We start from the raw sequence: 17,426 nt of genomic DNA on the forward strand, positions 1-17,426 counted from the left end.
GGTGACCTTATAGAGGTTTACAAAATTATGAGGGTCATAGATAGAGTAAATGGCAAAGTCTTTACCCTGGGGTCAGGGAGTCCAGAACTAGAGGGCATAGGTTTAGGGTGAGAGGCGAAAGATATGAAAGAGACCTAAGGGGCAACTCTTCCACGCAGAGGGTGGTGCATGTATGGATTGAGCTGCCAGAGGAAGTAGTGGAGGCTCGTACAATTGCAACATTTAAGAGGCACTTGGATGGGTATATGAATAGGAAGGGTTTGGAGGAATATGGGCCGGGTGCTGGCAGGTGGGACTAGATTGGGTTGGGATAGCTGGTCGGCATGGACAGGTTGGACTGAAGAGTCTGTTTCAATGCTGTGCATCACTGACTCTAAGCCCTTCATCTGAATTTTGGGGGGATAGCTGGGAAAGCAATAGATAGATGCTGGTGGAGAGTGATGGTTATAGGTCGGAGGGGAGCATGGAGCATGGACTGTATGACTCTAGACGAAGGGGGAGAACCCACCCGTTCTGCTGCCCTTTGCAGCCATTCTGAAGGGCTGGGTGTGTTCTATTGCTACTCCATTTAAGAGTTTGCAGCTTTCATGTCCCATGTGCATGAACTGGACCCCCTCACTTACCCGAACTTTAAGATCTGACCTCGTGTCAACCATGCCTCTTATACATGCAGGACCATTTCCATGGTTTTGGCACCAAACTTTGCCCTCTGAAGTAAACTGTCTCATTTAGAGGATTCTTGCATCTGGCATTGGCGTTTTGAATGCCATTTCAGGCCCCCCGCCCCCACCCCCCCCCCCTCCATAGGTCCTGGAGGATCAGAATTAAGCTGGTCCAGACTCCTCCCCATGAGCAACTCAGCTGGAGTTGCATGAGTTACATGAGAGGTGGTCCAATACTTAAATAAGAACTGAAACAGTTTGGTATCAAGTGAAGCTGTAGACCTTTTTAACATCCAATCACTTGGAGTGGGCATCCACAATGACTAAGAATGTTAAGCCAATGAACGGGTCAACATGTAACTGAGTCCAGAGTTTACCAGCAACTCCATGAATGTGGGTTTGTTGCTGGCAATAATGTTTGTCCTTGTTGACATTCTGGGCCCTGCCTCATTAACTCTGTCTGCAACCAGTCCTGGCCACCAGACGTCTTGTCAAAGTCTTCATTTTGGACACCCCTGGATGATACTGGTGGAGTTTGGCCAGGATCTGACAGCGACCTTTGCTCGGGACAATCACTCTTGATCCCCAAAGTGAAATGTCGTCCTCTATGTTGATTTGGTCTCATCAGGCCCTTTGGTTTCCTTCATCACTACCATCAGTTATAATTTTGCTAGGCCCAAATCTTTTTACATCCTCAGTCTGATATTGTCAGCGGTGACCAGAAGGGTGTCCAGAAAGTTTAAAACTAGAATGGTCCTTTCCAATGGTGGCTCAAGGCATACACATTTGTTACTTGGCTTCCTGGATGGTGTTCCAACTTAGAATGAGAGCCCACTGCTGAATTCGACCTGGAGCTATGGGCAACATGTCCTCGTCCTCTTTAGATAGCCCTAGTCCAAATTTATGTCCAGATGGGTATTGGTGGAACTTTCTCACACCAAAGATGATCGCCAAATCTTCCTTCTCTATCTGTGTGTATTTGCATTCTGCATCAGCCAAAATCCGGGAAGTGTAGGCTATTTTCCATTCCTGTACTTTGGGCTGCCTGTGAGCCAACACTTCCCCCGATACTGAACAGGGAGGCATCACGTGTCAGTACCTGATTTTGCTCGGAATCAGTGTGCCAATACCTTGGGGGATGATGGCCATTTCTCCATTTCCCTATGGGCTATGTCTTAGCAACGAGACCATTTCCAAGGCTATCCCTTTTCAATAGCAGATGTAAGGATGCCAGGATGGAGGGCAAATTATGTATGAAGTTTCTGTAAATATTCCCCAATCAAAGGAAGACTTAAGCTCTGGTACAGACATGGGGGCCAGGACACCTAACTTCTTCTTTCAATGGGTGTAACCCAGTCTTGTTTACCCTGTGAACCAAGTAGGTGATTTGGGGTGCCAGGAACATACATTTTTACCTTCTGTATACGGCCGCCTTAGAGAAACGTCTAAGTTCTCTAAATGTTCTTTATTGGTCTTCCCTTATATTAGCACGTTATTCCAGCTAAATGGCAACCTGGGGTAGATCTTTAAAATATTCTCCATCTGTTGAAAAATAGCACAGGATGATGATTCCCTAGATGGCAGTCTTGTTTCTTTTGTATAAACACCCACATTTTTAATTTTTTCCCAGCACTCCATGTTGTGTGTGCAGGTATAGGGCACAGTGGAAAAAATGAGTGCAGAAAACTTTCTTCATTTTCCATCACCAGGAAGAAAGGCAACACCAAGTGGCCAGTGACAAGCAGTGTCCTTCTCAATAAAGGACGATGCCTAAGTGATCAAAAAGGTGAAATGGAGGGCAGGGATCAAATCAAAATAGAATCGGAGGGGAAAATAAGTCACTCCATATCCCATGATACCCATCTCTCCCTGAAAACCTTGAGAGTATTGGTAGAAACGTGTGCTCCCTTTCCAGGCACACTTGGACCCTAACATAACTGCGGAAGAGGGTCAGGCAATCGACCTTAATGATCTCCTCCATGCCCTGCTGCCTGGACATGTTTATGGCCAGTCTGGCCAGGCCCAGGAGCAGACCCACAAGGAGATCCTCTAACCTGTCCTCCTCCCTTTGCACCGGGTGTGCAAAAGATCAGGAGCATAGGGCAGAAGTGCAGCCAAAAACATTTTTTAAAAGTTCTTGAGAAAAACAAAGGGAGTGCAGATGCCCACACTCATATATATACATGGTCCGCAGATTCTACAGCACCACAGAACAAGCATTTGGGCTGGGAGTTCATGAACCACCACAATCTGCAGTTGCAGGGGACTGCTGCGTGCAGCACCCTCCATCCCTAGATCCCTGTACGAAAGGGGGAGGCAGTCTTGTGTATTTTTTAACACCCTGCGGTGCCCACGTTTCTCTGAAAATCTCGAGTGTGTTGGTGAACACTGCGTGCTCCTTCTCCAAGGACACCCAGGCTCTGCTCTCCTGTTTATATTTTTTTCTCTGGCAATCTTGTATATTGGTACAAACTTTGATTGGTATTAATTGTGGTATAATTGTGAAGGTCAGGCCCCCCCACCAGGTTTGCATGCAAGTCCTCCATGGGAGGACTTTATCCAGCTGCGAGAAACCGTTTACCATTTGTTTGAAATCCCCACAAAGTGTGAATCACACTATTAGCCTTCATAACCTATATGACCAGTGCTGCCCATTCTGCAAACTGTATTGATTTGATATAATTCTTTCACTTTCTTTATTTCTGCCTCAATTATTGCACGCAAGGCAAATGGGCAAGCCTTGCAGAATCGTGGAATTACTTCCCAGTCAACGTGCAAGGTGACCTTTGCTCCTTTGATAGTTCCGCGACCTTCCTGAAAAACGTTCAGGTATATCATTAGGACTTTGGTTAGGCAGCCATTTTCTAATTGAAAACTATTGAGCCAATCAAGATGAATCTTTCTCAATCAATTTCACCTTGTCAGACATGGGCCCAAGCCTTTTACTCCAATTAGTAGTAACTGAACCGGCTGCTCCTCATAATAGCCTGGAACCGAAGTTGCTTTCTTAATTGACAAAGTTTCCCTATAGGTTGTCAAACTGAAGGGTTGGAATCAAGACTGGTTCAGCAATCACCGGCTGTAGTAGATCAACCTCTATTAGAACTAGGTGACCATTTAACCAGATATTTTTATTCGTCCTGATTTAACTGTTCCAAATCGGATGCAGTTGGGATTTTCAGCATGTACACTCCCCTGGATGTTGGCTTATGTGTTCTCTTACTCAATTCAGGCTCAGTGGGACTTCTCCTGTCTCAAGTCGACATACTGGCAGCAACTACAATGGCTTGCAAGACCAAATCCTGAAGAACATGTTAACCTTTTGGCTTTGTTTTGGGGTTTTGCTTTATGCTGACCTAGAGTCCCTCTGTTTCAGATATGTCCAGCGTGAAGCTATGCAATTGCCTTCACTTGAGTGGTGTCCCTCAAGTTCAGTGGGCCTGGTGGGGGTGTCCACTTCTGTGGACTACCCTATATACCATAGGCTCCACTTGCAGCATTTTCTAATGACAAAGCCAATTGTGGTGCCTGTTGAAGTCTGGTGAGGTTTCAGTTAGTAGGTGCTCTTGCTTGGTTATATCAATAAACCCACTCTAGTTGCTACAGAAATAACTCCACAAAGGCTGGTATCCCATCATCAAATGACCCTTTATTTCCACATGCATGGTACTTGACACTAGTCTGGCTTCCTAAGAGTTAGCTCTCAGTGAGTAGAACTTCTGACACCCCTGTTTTTTTTAGTGTCAGGATGTTGGACACTCCTATGTTTTATTTAAAAAAAAACCCACACTACCACCTAACTGCGATAGTGCTTATTTTTTCCCCAGCACCCATGTTGTGTGTGTGCAGGTGTGAGACACAGTGAGAGACACAAGGTGTACGAATCTTTATTCAATTTCCACCACCAGGAAGAAAGGAAACACCCGAGTGACCAGTGACAAGCAGTGCCCCACACATCAAAGGGCAATGCTGTGTGATTAGACAGTGAAGGGGAGGGCAGGGACTAAATCAAAATAGAATTGGAGGGGGAAATAATGCACTCCACTCCCTGCGGCGCCCACCTCTCCCTGAACAACTCCAGGGTGTTGGTGGAGACCGCGTGCTCCTTCTCCGAGGACACCTGGGCTCTAACGTAACCGCGGAAGAGGGGCAGGCAGTCGGCCCTAACGGCCCGCTGCCTGGACCTGTTGCTGGTCAGTTTGGTCATGCCCAGGAGCAGACCCACGAGGAGGTCTTCAGACCTGCCCTCCCTCCTCCGTACCGGGTGCCCAAAGATCAGGAGCGTGGGACTGAAGTGCAGCCAAAAACAGAGGAGAAGGTTTTTAAGAAAATCAAAAAGGGATTGCAAACGCCCACACCCAATATACACATGGTCCACGGACTCCACAGCGCCACAGAACAAGCTGGGAGTCTGTGAACCACCGCAATCTGCGGTTGCAGGGGGCCGCGACACTCCTGTTTATTTTTTTTTTCCAGGGTATTGGTGCACTCCTGTTTATTTTTTTAAAATTTCTTTTATTTTAACCCCACACTACCACCTAAGTGCGGTAGTGCTTATTTTTTTTTCCCCCAGCACCCATGGTGTGTGTGTGCAGGTGTGAGACACAGTGAAAGACACAAAGTGAATCTCCTGTTTTTTTTTCTTTCTTTCTCCCAGGCCCAGGAGCAGACCGGGTCCCTGTTTATTTATTTTTTTTTCCTTTTTTTGTTTGTTTGTGTGCAGGTGTGAGACACAGTGAAAGACACAAAGTGCACGAATCTTTATTCAATTTCCACCACCAGGAAGACAGGAAAACACCCGGGTGGCCAGTGACAAACACTGCCCTTCACATCAGAGGGCAATGCTGTGTGATCAAAACAGTGAAGGGGAGGGTGGGGACTAAATCAAAATAGAATTGGAGGGAGAAATGATGCACTCCACTCCCTGCGGCGCCCACCTCTCCCTGAACAACTCCAGGGTGTTGGTCGACACCGCGTGCTCCTTCTCCAAGGACACCCGGGCCCTAACGTAACCGCGGAAGAGGGACAGGCAGTCGGCCCTAACGACCCCCTCCACTGCCCGCTGCCTGGACCTGTTAATGGCCAGTTTGGCCAGGCCCAGGAGCAGACCCACGAGGAGGTCTTCAGACCTGCCCTCCCTCCTCCGTACCGGGTGCCCAAAGATCAGGAGCGTGGGACTGAAGTGCAGCCAAAAACAGAGGAGAAGGTTTTTCAGGAAATCAAAAAGGGAGTGCAAACGCCCACACCCAATATACACATGGTCCACGGACTCCACAGCGCCATAGAACAAGCTGGGAGTCCGTGAACCACTGCAATCTGTGGTTGCAGGGGGCCGCGACACTCCTGTTTATTTTTGTTAGTCAGGGCTCCCTAATTGAATCAGGTTAACAGCCCTAATTAGGGAGCTTGTCTAAGGTCAACTGGCTGGCAATCATTACAGAGGTTTTGTGATGTACAGTGCCTCATTTTACTCAATATGTTTCTATAATTTATTTATTTTTGACTCTGTTGTGTAAATGACTAATGTGAGTTTACGCTTCTAATTACCTAGTCTGCCAATATAAAAAGGGCTAGCCCTTTTAAGCTAATAAACTTTGGCTAGAGATAGTCACCATCAAGCAACTTCCAAACATGCCCAAATGATCCATTCTCAGCAGTCATGTCTTTTGATATCTCTCATAAGTGGGCTCAGTACTCCCCACCTATCTAGTACCTATTCCAATATTCAATAATCTGTGCAAGAGCAAAATACTGCAGATTCTGGACATGTGGAATAAAGCCAAAAAGTGCTGAAAATATGCTGGAAATATCTATTCAGATTGGAATTTAATGTTTCAGTTCAGTGACATGTCTGATGACCAGCTTCTGATGAAACATCATTAATCTGAAGTTTTATCTCTGTTTCTCTGAAAAAAACAGATCCTGCCAGATCTGCTGTCCATTAACTGTTGCAAGGCTTCACAATCTGTGGTCTGCATTAACAAGATTTTGAGGCAGCAATTGCTGCAGTGGACTTCTGTGTGTGTTACAGCTGGAAGCCTTCTTTAAATTTTCTAATAGGCGTGGTTTAACTAATCTTTGTGGCCTGATACTTGCTCAAAGAAAGCCAGTGAAAAGACTTCCATCAACACCCTCCCTTGCCATTTTCTTACAGCTTCCCCTACCCACCACCACCACAGCAACTCTGATCCCTTTCATCTGGCTCCAGGTGGGGACGAAGTTTGTGAAATATTGCATTAATGTGTAGTTCAGATTTTACTATTATGTTCTTACCTTAATGTGATTTATGAAAACTTGTCCATCTACATTTCATTTATTTGAGATATTTCAGTGCAACTGATCCGAATTGTTGAGACAATTCTATATGCATGTAGATGTGCTCACGTCTGTTGACTATCATGGATTTGTGATGAGGTTCGAGCCACAGTTGCTAATCATTGGCCTGTTAGTGTTTTGAATTGTTGATAAGTTTTTGGTGTTTAGCTGGGTATATACCATACTGTTTAATTTGTCATTTGCTTTTAATTTAATTTGTATAGATATTAAAACCCTAAAATGCACTGTACCCAAATAAATTATCTGGTCCCTGCTCCACTCAATAGCTTTATGATTTACTCCTGTTTTTATTCCTAATATTGGCTAAATTTAAAACTCAGTATTTCTGCTTGCAGTAGCAGGTCAGGGAAAGATGAACTCATGATCTGTTGACGCTATATTTATAGTAAAAAAAAAAACTTGTGCTCACTGAATCTGTAATAAACTGCAGTTAAACTGTGCATAAGATTTTTTTTTAATCTGCATTTGTGTAGTTCTGTGATCCCTTTTGATTGTTGCTGCTTTCCGTAGAACCTTACCTTTCTTCTAGCCTGCCAACTTTTATTCATTGAATCATAGAATCCGTACAGTGTGGAAGCAGGCCATTTGGCCCATTGGGTATACCCTCTGAAGAGCATCTCACCCAGCCCCATGCCCCCTTACGCTATTCCTGTAATCCTGCATTTCCCATGGCAATTCCACCTAACCTGCACATCTTTGAACTGTGGGAGGAAACCAGGGCTCACGTCAGAAACCTGTGCAAACTCCTGAGGCTGGAATTGAACCCAGGTCCCTAATGCTGTGAGATAGTAGTGCTAACTGCCACCACTGAGCCTGTCTGGCACTTCTGTTGCTTCTAGATTTTTGGAAAAGAGGTCTGCAGTTTTTGCTGTATAGTCCTTTGAATAGGGTTAGTTTTTAATCTTATCAAGTTTAGAAAAAGCTATGTACGCAATTAAATTAAGGTAGAATAGGTTAACAAACAATATCCTACAGGAGTATTTCTTAATTAAATAGATAAAAACAAATTGGAACTAATATGGGTTGTTTGAGGATCTAAGAATGTTTTGATGAAATCCTTAAAAAAAAATGAAATAAAGGAGGGAAAGGATAAGAGTGAGAATGTTGATTTGTATCACAAGAATGGTATGTTTTTTTTATAAAGGGAAGGTCAAATTACTATTGGAGTTATGAGAATTGAAGATGTTGAACTATTCAGCCTTATCTCTCAAGATTTTCATTTAAAGCTGTGTGTTGTGTACTGGTATATGTTTCACTGTATGTAGAAGAGAAGATATAAGCTAGATCTTGTCAGGTCATCACCTATTTACTGCATTTTCTGCCATATCTACTGCTTGCTAATGCTGCTAAAATAAAATTGTTACTCAGATTCTCCCTTACTGTAGACAAATCAGTTTTTATTAAACAAGGTAAACAGAATAGATCAGAAATAATTGCTTGTTTGATCAGTTAATGCTATTACTTATTGTATTTGTTCATTGTTGTTACCATGCTTAAATGCTAAGCAAACTTAGCATAATTTCATGGCAGTTGAATGAAGGTGTTTTTGCAATAAGTGCATTGAACTAAAATAAAAATGGAAGGTTTATTAGTTCAAATATATTTTCAAGCTTTTGATTTTGGAAACCTAGGAATGGTATTGGCTAGAAAACTGATCTTAGTTGGATCATTGTTCTGTAGTATTTGAAGTGGTGGGGATAATTAGCTGTTTATGACAAGCAGGAGAAAAAGTCAAAAATCTAATTATTCATGTTGCTTAAAATACCAGCCTGTCTTCGGATCAATGGATTATGAAAACCTACAGAAAGAGCTTGCACTTAATGGGACTCTGTGGAAAAAAGTATCACCTGAATCAAATGAGGAGGACTCTTCCACTACTGTAGTGTATAGAACGTAAAGCTTTGGTGTACAAAACAATTGCAGTTGGATTAATTTGTGATCTTTCGACTGTGGAAGGACTGTAGTTCTGAAACTACTTTGAAGATTTTTTTTGTGGAGTCACTTTTTAATCATGTTAACATTTTGAGCTGATTTTGTATTTACTTCTGATTTTGCTTGCATAATGTAATATGACAGTTCCGCTAGCAACCATGAACATTATTAATGCATCATTCCTGAGCAGTCTGTTGTGTGGAGGGGCATTTGTTTAATGTTTGACATATCATTTTCCTTCACCTTGCTTGTTTGTGAATAGTGGGAGTGCTCTAGCCATTTGTTGTAGCAAGAAAAGCTCCTTAGTGGCTTCTCACCTCTCCTAAGCACTATGACCACTGAAGTTTTTCGAGAATCTATTTTAGGTCATCTCCTTTTTACCTACTGCTGTTTGATTACATCATCATCAGGAAATCATGTAATTGATTTGTACATGTGCTTGCAACAATCTAGGTTTGTCACACCTCAGCCTTCCAATAGCTTGTATTAAGGCCCTCAATAATACAAGTACCATCCTTTAGTCAATTCAAGAAACTGTTGAAGACACTGAATATAACGAAAGGCTAAGGACAGTAGTAATGCCTGGGTGTAAGGCCTGTTGCTCAAATATGCCCATCCCCCACAATTAAACTGTTCTGGTCATTTACAATATTGCAATGTATCTGACAAAGTTACTTTAGGGGTGTTCTGTCCAAATAAAAATTGCAAATTGCTGTCAGTCTACTTTGTCACCAGCATAATGATGTGTGTTGTCATCAGTGGTGCTCTCAATTGGCACTTACTCACCAGTAATCTGTTCAGTTAAAGTTCCACAACATCTATTCTACTCCAGTCCTCATTATTGCCTTGCTCCAAATTTCTGCATAATAGCCAAATTTAAAAGGTGATATAACTGTGACTGCGCTTGATATCAAAGCCATATTTGACTCCGTGGGGATTCAACTAACTCTGGCAAAATTGAAATCACTGGGAATTGGAGGGGAAAGAAAATGGAGTCATGCTCGGCACAAAGATATTTTTGTTCTTGTTGAGGTCAGCTGTCTCAGTCCAAAGAAATCATAGCAGGTGTCCTTGGGGTATGTTTTGCGCCCAACCATTTTCAGCTGCTTAATCAATAACCTTTCCTCTGCCATCATATTAGAAATACAAATGTGTATTAATGACAGTACAAAACACCAACTAATGTTGCCAAATATTGGAAGAGTGCACAATGCAGTAAAGATCCAGACAACATTCCGTCTTGGGCCGATAACTGGCCAGTGTGATGCAAGTGTCATGTAAATACCAGGCTATGAATGTTCTCAACAAAAGCGAATCTCACCATCATCCTCTGGCATTTAACAATATTGCCATTATTAAAATGCTCCACCAATCCAGTAGGCTGCAACTGACCAGAAATTGAACTAGACCAATTATAAAATGGCTTCAAGAGCAAGTCAGATTCTGAGAATTCTGTGGTAAGTATCTCACCTGATTTCCCCAAACTGGTTCACCATCTACAAAGCACAGTTTAGGAGTGTGAAAAAAATACTTTCCACTTGCCTCCATGAAGTGCTCAAGAAACTCTACACCATCTGGGATAAAGCAAGCTGCTTGATTATCATCCAATCCAGCACCTTAAAATTCACATACACCATTGGCACATGTTGCCAACATTGTGTATTATCTTCAAGATGCACTGCAGAAACTCAGTAAGATCTCTTCAATAATGCTTTCCAAACCACAACATCATCATTGCAGATGTGTTGAAACACCCTCGCCTTTAAGTTTCCCCTGCAGACAAACTTACTTGAAATGTATTTGTACTTGCTGTTACCAGTTCAAAAATCTGGAAATTCCTTCCTAATAACATTCCAGGTGTACACATGCCTCATGGGAAGCAGTTAAAGAAGGTGGTTCTTCACTACTTTGGGGATGGACAACAAGTGTTTGCCTTGTTGATGTTCACATCCAGCCATAAATCAAAACAAAAGACAATGTCAGATTGGTTGCTTAGCATACACCCTTGGATCAGCCAAAATTTACATAAATGAAACATTGGAATGAACAAAGCATTTCTTCAGACCTCACTGCAAACTCTGCTTTCCTGCTACTCATTCCATCTTTCTTAAAGACCTTTGCAAGTTGAATCAAACTCTTCAAATTCTGGTGCTTTATGTGACCCCATGTTTTGTTTCTGATCTGTACCTCCACCTTCTGGGATATTTATGTCTGTATTCCATCTGTTGCTTATGTGGTGCTGACGTCCTCAGCTTGGTTTTTTCTGGACTTTACGATTTCAGCTTTGTCTTGACTGACCTCCCAAATCAAGGCCTCTAACTTTGAGTTAATTCAAAACTCTACAAATGTTTTACATTCTGCACCATTAATCTTATACTCTCTGTCCTATATTGGCTTCCATTCCACCTACACTTTGGCTGTTAAAATTCGCAACCTTGTGTTCAAATCCTCTCATAGCCTTGTATCTCCATATTTCTCACCTGGACCAATCTTCCAAGAATCCTCCATGCCCCCAATATGGGACTCTTGTGCACTTCCATTGGTCGTCATACATTCTGCTGTCTAGTCTATAATCTTTGCTATTTTGTTCTGAAGGTATTGCCTTCAATCTTCCTCATGCTTTTGCTTTCCATGAAAATGCTTCTTAATCTTAGTCTCATTGTCTAATGGTTTAGTGCCTATCCTAATATCTGAGTTATTGTCATTTACTTCTTTGATTATGCTGCTATATTGCATTTTGGGATGTTTTCTTTTATTAAAGATGTGTATATGCAAGATGCTGATGTTAACTCTTGCAGACTGAACATTATTGACTGCTAGAAAGGAAATGCAGAGATACCTGGAGGGAGCATACAATTATCGTTCCTTCCTAAGAGTTTTGTTTTGATATTTTTATGTGGCATCTTTTACTGCTTCAGTTGTCCTTCCTTCACTCGATGTTACTTGTGGCTGTTGCCTTCATGTAGCTGAAAAGTGAATACCTCTTCCAGTTTGTAGTTATCATGGCCTCCATTTTGAAAATGAGAAGATCAATCTAGTGCAAGAGTTAAAATTGAATCCTGGACAGAGCAGCATTCCGTAACAGCACACATGGAGTTGGGGGTTAGCTGAATGGGGTTTAGGAGAATCCAAGTTGCATTGCTTTGAACTGAATATTCTATCATGTTCATAGTCATCCAGCACAAGAAACCTGTCTAACTCGTCCACGCTGACCAAGTTTCCAAAGCTTAAACTAGTCCCACTTGTCTGTGTTTGGCCAACATCACACTAAACCTTTCCTACTCATACCTGTCCAAAATGTCTTTGAAATATTGTAACTGTACCTGTACCTGCACCTATCACTTCCTTTGGGAGTTCGTTTCACAAACAAACAACCCCCTGTCCCTTTTAAATCTTCCTTCTCTCATTTTAGAAACATGCCTCCTAATTTTGAATGTCCTCCATCCTAGGGAAAAGACCTTTTGCTACTCATCTTGTCTATGCCCCTCATGGTTCTCTAGACCTCCATAAGGTCACCCTCAACCACCTACACTCCAATGAAAAAAGTCCCAGCCTATATTCCTTTTACCAAAATGTATTGCATCATATTTATCCAAATTAAATTCCATCTGCCACTTCTCAGCCCACTGGCCCAATTAATCAAGATTCTTTTGTGATATTAGATAACCTTGTTCACTGTTGACTATACCACCAATTTTGGTGTCATCTGCAAACTAGATTACTGGTGCTCCTAAATTCTCATTCAAAAATTTATATAGATGACAAACACAGTGGACCTAGCACTTATTCCTGCGGAACACCACTGGTCACAGTCCGAAGAACAACCCTCCGCCACCATCTTCTGTCTCCGACCATCAAGCCAATTTTGTATCCAGTTGGAGAGTGTGCTTAAAGTATTTCTGTTGCCTATCAAGGCAAGACAGAATTTGAATACATGCAGTGTAAAGCTGACATTGATGATATATTTAGTGTAAAATATTTCTATTATTTAGGGAGATGTGCTATGTATGAGGGAAATGATTGCATTGAAAATGGGCCCAGCTTACTATTAAAACCCAGAGTTTATTATAAGCAGTTTGGTACCAAATCACTAATTATGGTGGAATTAAGCAATGAATCATATTTCATGCAAACAAAGTATTTTGTAGAATCGAGGACCATAAAAATAATTACATTAACATGCCCGTACCAGTGTAGCACATCTTGCTTTTGAGTTTTTAACTTCTGTGGCTGACCCATGATGTGGAGTAGATTAGTTGTATTTTATGATGTTGTATTAGTCATAAATTGCTAGATGTGTGTGGACAACTCTAATCCATGTATTAAGTGTATATACATTCAAGTAAAAAAAAATAGATCGATGAAGATCTATTTCCATCTTACAGACATTTGATTTCCATAAAATTATTTATTATTGATAGTTGTAATAGTTGTTAATTCAACTGCTGTACTCTCATTACAGAATTAGTCTAGAATGTTGCAGCTGTTATTTGAAACCATTGATTTCACTAATTCTAATGTTCATTCTAAGTATCAGAATGCTGAGAGCTGTTTTATAAATGGAATATTGTAAATGAAGATAGGCAGCTCATTTGGAATTATGGCAATGGACTGCACCTAAAGTTTTACACATGGATAAGCTGGATTGATTAGATAGAGCTGAGGTACAGATCAGCTATGATCCATTAAAAGTATGAAAACTGGCTTGATGAGTTTGACTTCTCTGATGCTTCTAGATGCAGCTCATCTTATGCTGATTTGGATTGTGGTAGACTCATTTAGTCTTAAGTGGAAAGTTGTAGTGTAAAATTTGGTCTTGGTTTATTATAGAGCTAAGGAGATGGTGAACCGATTTATTTTAAAAGAATCATTAGGACTATTTGTTTTGGTTTGCATGTAAATCGCGATTGAGACATGACAGGCAATATCGACACTTTATGGATTGTGCCTAACTTAGCTTGCTTCTAATTTCAAAAACAGAATTTTTTTTTCCAATTCTCTTGTATTAATGAAAACCTAATATAAAAATGGATAAATATTTGAGCATCAAGCCCCATTATGGCTAGGGTAGAATTTTGTTTCAATACATGATTTGTTTTCTTTAAAAAGAAATTGGACTAGGGAAAGTTAACACATTTGCTTTCAGACTTGATTATACTCTATTTCTAGAGTTGAAGAGATTGATGTAAATAGCTATTTTATGTTGCAATATATTCTAATTTTAGAATACCAAAGATGATATACCTCCTTTCACATTTTGACCAAATGTCAGCATTAATTATTGTTACGTAAATCTTGCTAAACACTTTTGGAAACTAAAGCTCACTAATTGATATGGGAAATCAGCATTGTTTTAGTCTATTGGAGAAAAAGGAGAAAATTGGAATATTATTCAGCCCATCAAAATTACAATGCACTTACATTGCCCAGCAGATATTCTTTCAAGGTATCAGGCAGGATGGATTTAAGTATGTAATTAGTCAATTTTCTTCAAAATTGTGTTTTGCAATACAATAAATCCATATTTGTGTACTTATGCCTTTTTCATAATTATGCTGAAATCCCAATTATGCTACAAGTTTAATTGTGTTTTTCATTCTGGCTCAAAACTTATGCAAGTCCCTTAGTTAATAACCCCAATGTTTCTATTTTGCATCAATGTTGATAGAGGAATCATAGAATCACTACAGTAGGGAAACAGACCATTTGGCCCAACGGGTCCACACTGACCCTCTGAAGAGCATCTCAGCCAGTCCCATCCCTCTGTCCTATCCCTATAACCCTGCATTTCCCATGGCTAACCCACCTAGCCTGTATATCCCTGGGCAATTTAATATGGCCAATCCACCTTCAGACTGTGGGAGGAAACTGGAGTCCCTGGCAGAAACCCACACAAGCACAAGGAGAGTGTGTGCAAACTCCACACAGTCACCTGAGGATGGAATTGAACCAGGGTCCCTGGTGCTGTGAGGCAGCAATGCCACCAATGATAGTTTAAAAACTTCCAATGCTGCATTTGAAGTTTGTTTCATTAATCTGTATTGTTACCTGAAAGTATGCACTTTTATCATTTCAGAATAACTCCAGTATTTACATTTGTTACTTCAAATTGACCTGCTGTTGTTGTATTTTAAAGCAGCTAAAGTAATGTTACTCTAAGATTTACTTAATACATCTCTCAATAAGTGGATTATCTGTAGGTCGAATGGGAAGTACAATTGCACAATAGATAAAGTATGTTGAAGGTTGTCAAATCTTAAATATTATAAATTTGTAAATAGTGTTTGTTTAATGTTAAGTTTCATTTTAAGTATATTTGTTTGCATTTTTGTATTTCATTGCATTTGCTTTATATTTCTTGGCAATGGTCAACGTTTAGCTTTTATTTGCTTATTTCTGGAACCTCTTGCATTTTTTTGTTTAATAAAGTTGTTATATTCCACATGAAGCATTGTATATATTTTGCTATCATAGTAATGAATGTCAATTATAGCTAAAAAGCAATGTTATTGGAATTGTTTTCATTTATATTTTTAATATAGTAAAATTATCCTCAGGCATATGCTTGAGAAGAAAATAGATATTGTTTAACAGGTAAGTTGAAATGGAGTTGACAAATGATTGAAGCTTTTCAAGGAGGAGAGGCAAGACAGTAACAAGAGCAAGGAAAATGCTGTGAAGCCATGAGCCAAGGGCTCTGCTACTGAAGGTAAATTGAAATAAGTGGACTAGTAAAGGATGTATACGGCTAGATTTTGTGCTGGACTCAGGAAACCTAAGAAGGGCCAATTCCTGACTTCAGAAACACCTCTTCCCATGCTCTGATATTTTTGTCTTATGGAAACGGGTGGGTATGATTCAGATTCCCTGAACTGAGATAACATTAGTACAAGTGATGAGTTAGGCTGCTAACAAGGCCTGCCTTGATTTTATGGAAAGTCAGCCTAACTCTCCAACATTATTCTTTTGCCCCTTAACCTTTACCCATATTCCATGTGCACTTCCTGTTCTCTTCCCATTTCCCACAGGAGATCTCTTTCCTCTCTTCCACTCCCCTCATAAAAGCCCCTTATGCATTAGTATTTTGTGCCTTCATTTGGACCATTTCAAAGTAATGATCTTTGAAATGGGCATGAAAGTACAGCGCTAACAATCTAATAGACCTATCATTTTGTTCATACTGAAAAATTATCGACCCAATTTTTAAGAAGTTAAATCCTCTCAAGCGCTCATTCACTTGTAAGGACTCCGTGACAACATTTAAGACAGATCCTGTAATAACCTCTTAAAACTGTCAATCAAACTGCAAACAACTTGACACTAAGAAAAATAACTTTTGAATTTCTGCTAAAGGAACACTTTGCAAACGATGGAGCCTGTTGAAACTAGAAAAACTGATTACTGTTTTTTCCTGAACTATGCCAGAAAACTTGTGATTCAAAGTGGCTGATTTTTCGCAACACGTAGGCCATTCAGCCCATTGAGGTTGCCCTGTCAGTCAATATGCTCAGAACTGTTTGAATATTTCATTGCCTTTCACTTGAAGATTGAACCTCCATTGCCCTCTGTAGTAGAGAAGTTTCAATTTTATTTAAATCAAAATTGTAGATCAGTTTTTTTTTCTGATTTCAAGTAACTTGAATGTTAAATCCCTCCATGATGACAACCATTGTGAGTAACTTTTCAGCACAGAAACACATGATCGATCACTGCAGTAGAAACAAACTGACTTGTAATTCAGCAACTAATAATGACACTTGTAGTTATCAAGATATTTAATACCTACCTGTCAAACTATTCCAGACTCAGTAGGCTTCCCCCAGTATTCCTGAGGTCTTGGGCAAAAGCCTTCCAAAATCCACCTGACCCATTCAAAATATTGGGTGCATTTTTCCATAACTGACAATTATGGGATGATTGTGTCTGTCCTTTTTTTAAAAAATTAAATTTAAATTTGCTGTGGAAAAGAACAAAATTTGGGTGACTTCCACCAATGCATTTCCAGAGCCCCGTTTTGATTTGTCTTGCAAGATGATTAAAATTGAGGATGATGAAGTTCAATTAATTTAAATAAAAGGTATTTTACAGACAGTGTTTGATCCTATGTGTACTCTATACCGTTTTGTTACAGCCAGACGTGTTTCATGCTTCAGAATAGTGCCTTGCTTTATATAATTCTATTCTAGGTTATGAGAAACCGTTTGTCAATCATATAGTGAGAGAGGCCAATAATTAATACTTGATTCAATTGCCTGAACAGTGTGGCATTGCCAGTCTTTGCAGCACAAAATTCTTAAGTTGAGGATGATTTAATTGACAGTGTTGTTATCCATTGTCAACTAAGTCTTTGAGTGAAATTATGATCCAATTCAAACCGGTTATTAGTTGAACATGGCATTTTATTGGGGGGAAAACGTCATGGGTGCAAGTGGGAACTAGAAGAATCCATACTGCTATGAGGAAGGGAGCAGCTCTTCACTGGCCACATTCTTTTAG

The 17,426-nt window shown here is 40.5% G+C and overlaps 1 protein-coding gene across 4 annotated transcripts in view; it reads left to right on the forward strand.

The window, feature by feature from the left end:
* Window positions 1-17,426, forward strand: part of LOC122551255 (glutaminase kidney isoform, mitochondrial) — a 119,427-nt gene that overhangs the window by 73,743 nt on the left and 28,258 nt on the right. Inside the window, exon 15 of one of the 4 annotated variants that reach the window (XM_043692872.2) lies at window positions 8,767-13,633. The exons of the other annotated variants lie outside the window; for them this stretch is intronic. Coding sequence (XP_043548807.1) covers window positions 8,767-8,895 — 129 coding nt within the window. The 3' untranslated portion in view covers window positions 8,896-13,633. Of the gene's footprint in view, window positions 1-8,766; window positions 13,634-17,426 lie in introns of those variants that run through there. 4 annotated transcript variants of the gene reach the window in all.

This window comes from Chiloscyllium plagiosum, unplaced genomic scaffold (genome assembly GCF_037043375.1).
Source record: "Chiloscyllium plagiosum isolate Xiang-an unplaced genomic scaffold, Cpla_swu_hap1 HiC_scaffold_7, whole genome shotgun sequence".
Classification (NCBI taxonomy): domain Eukaryota; kingdom Metazoa; phylum Chordata; class Chondrichthyes; order Orectolobiformes; family Hemiscylliidae; genus Chiloscyllium; species Chiloscyllium plagiosum.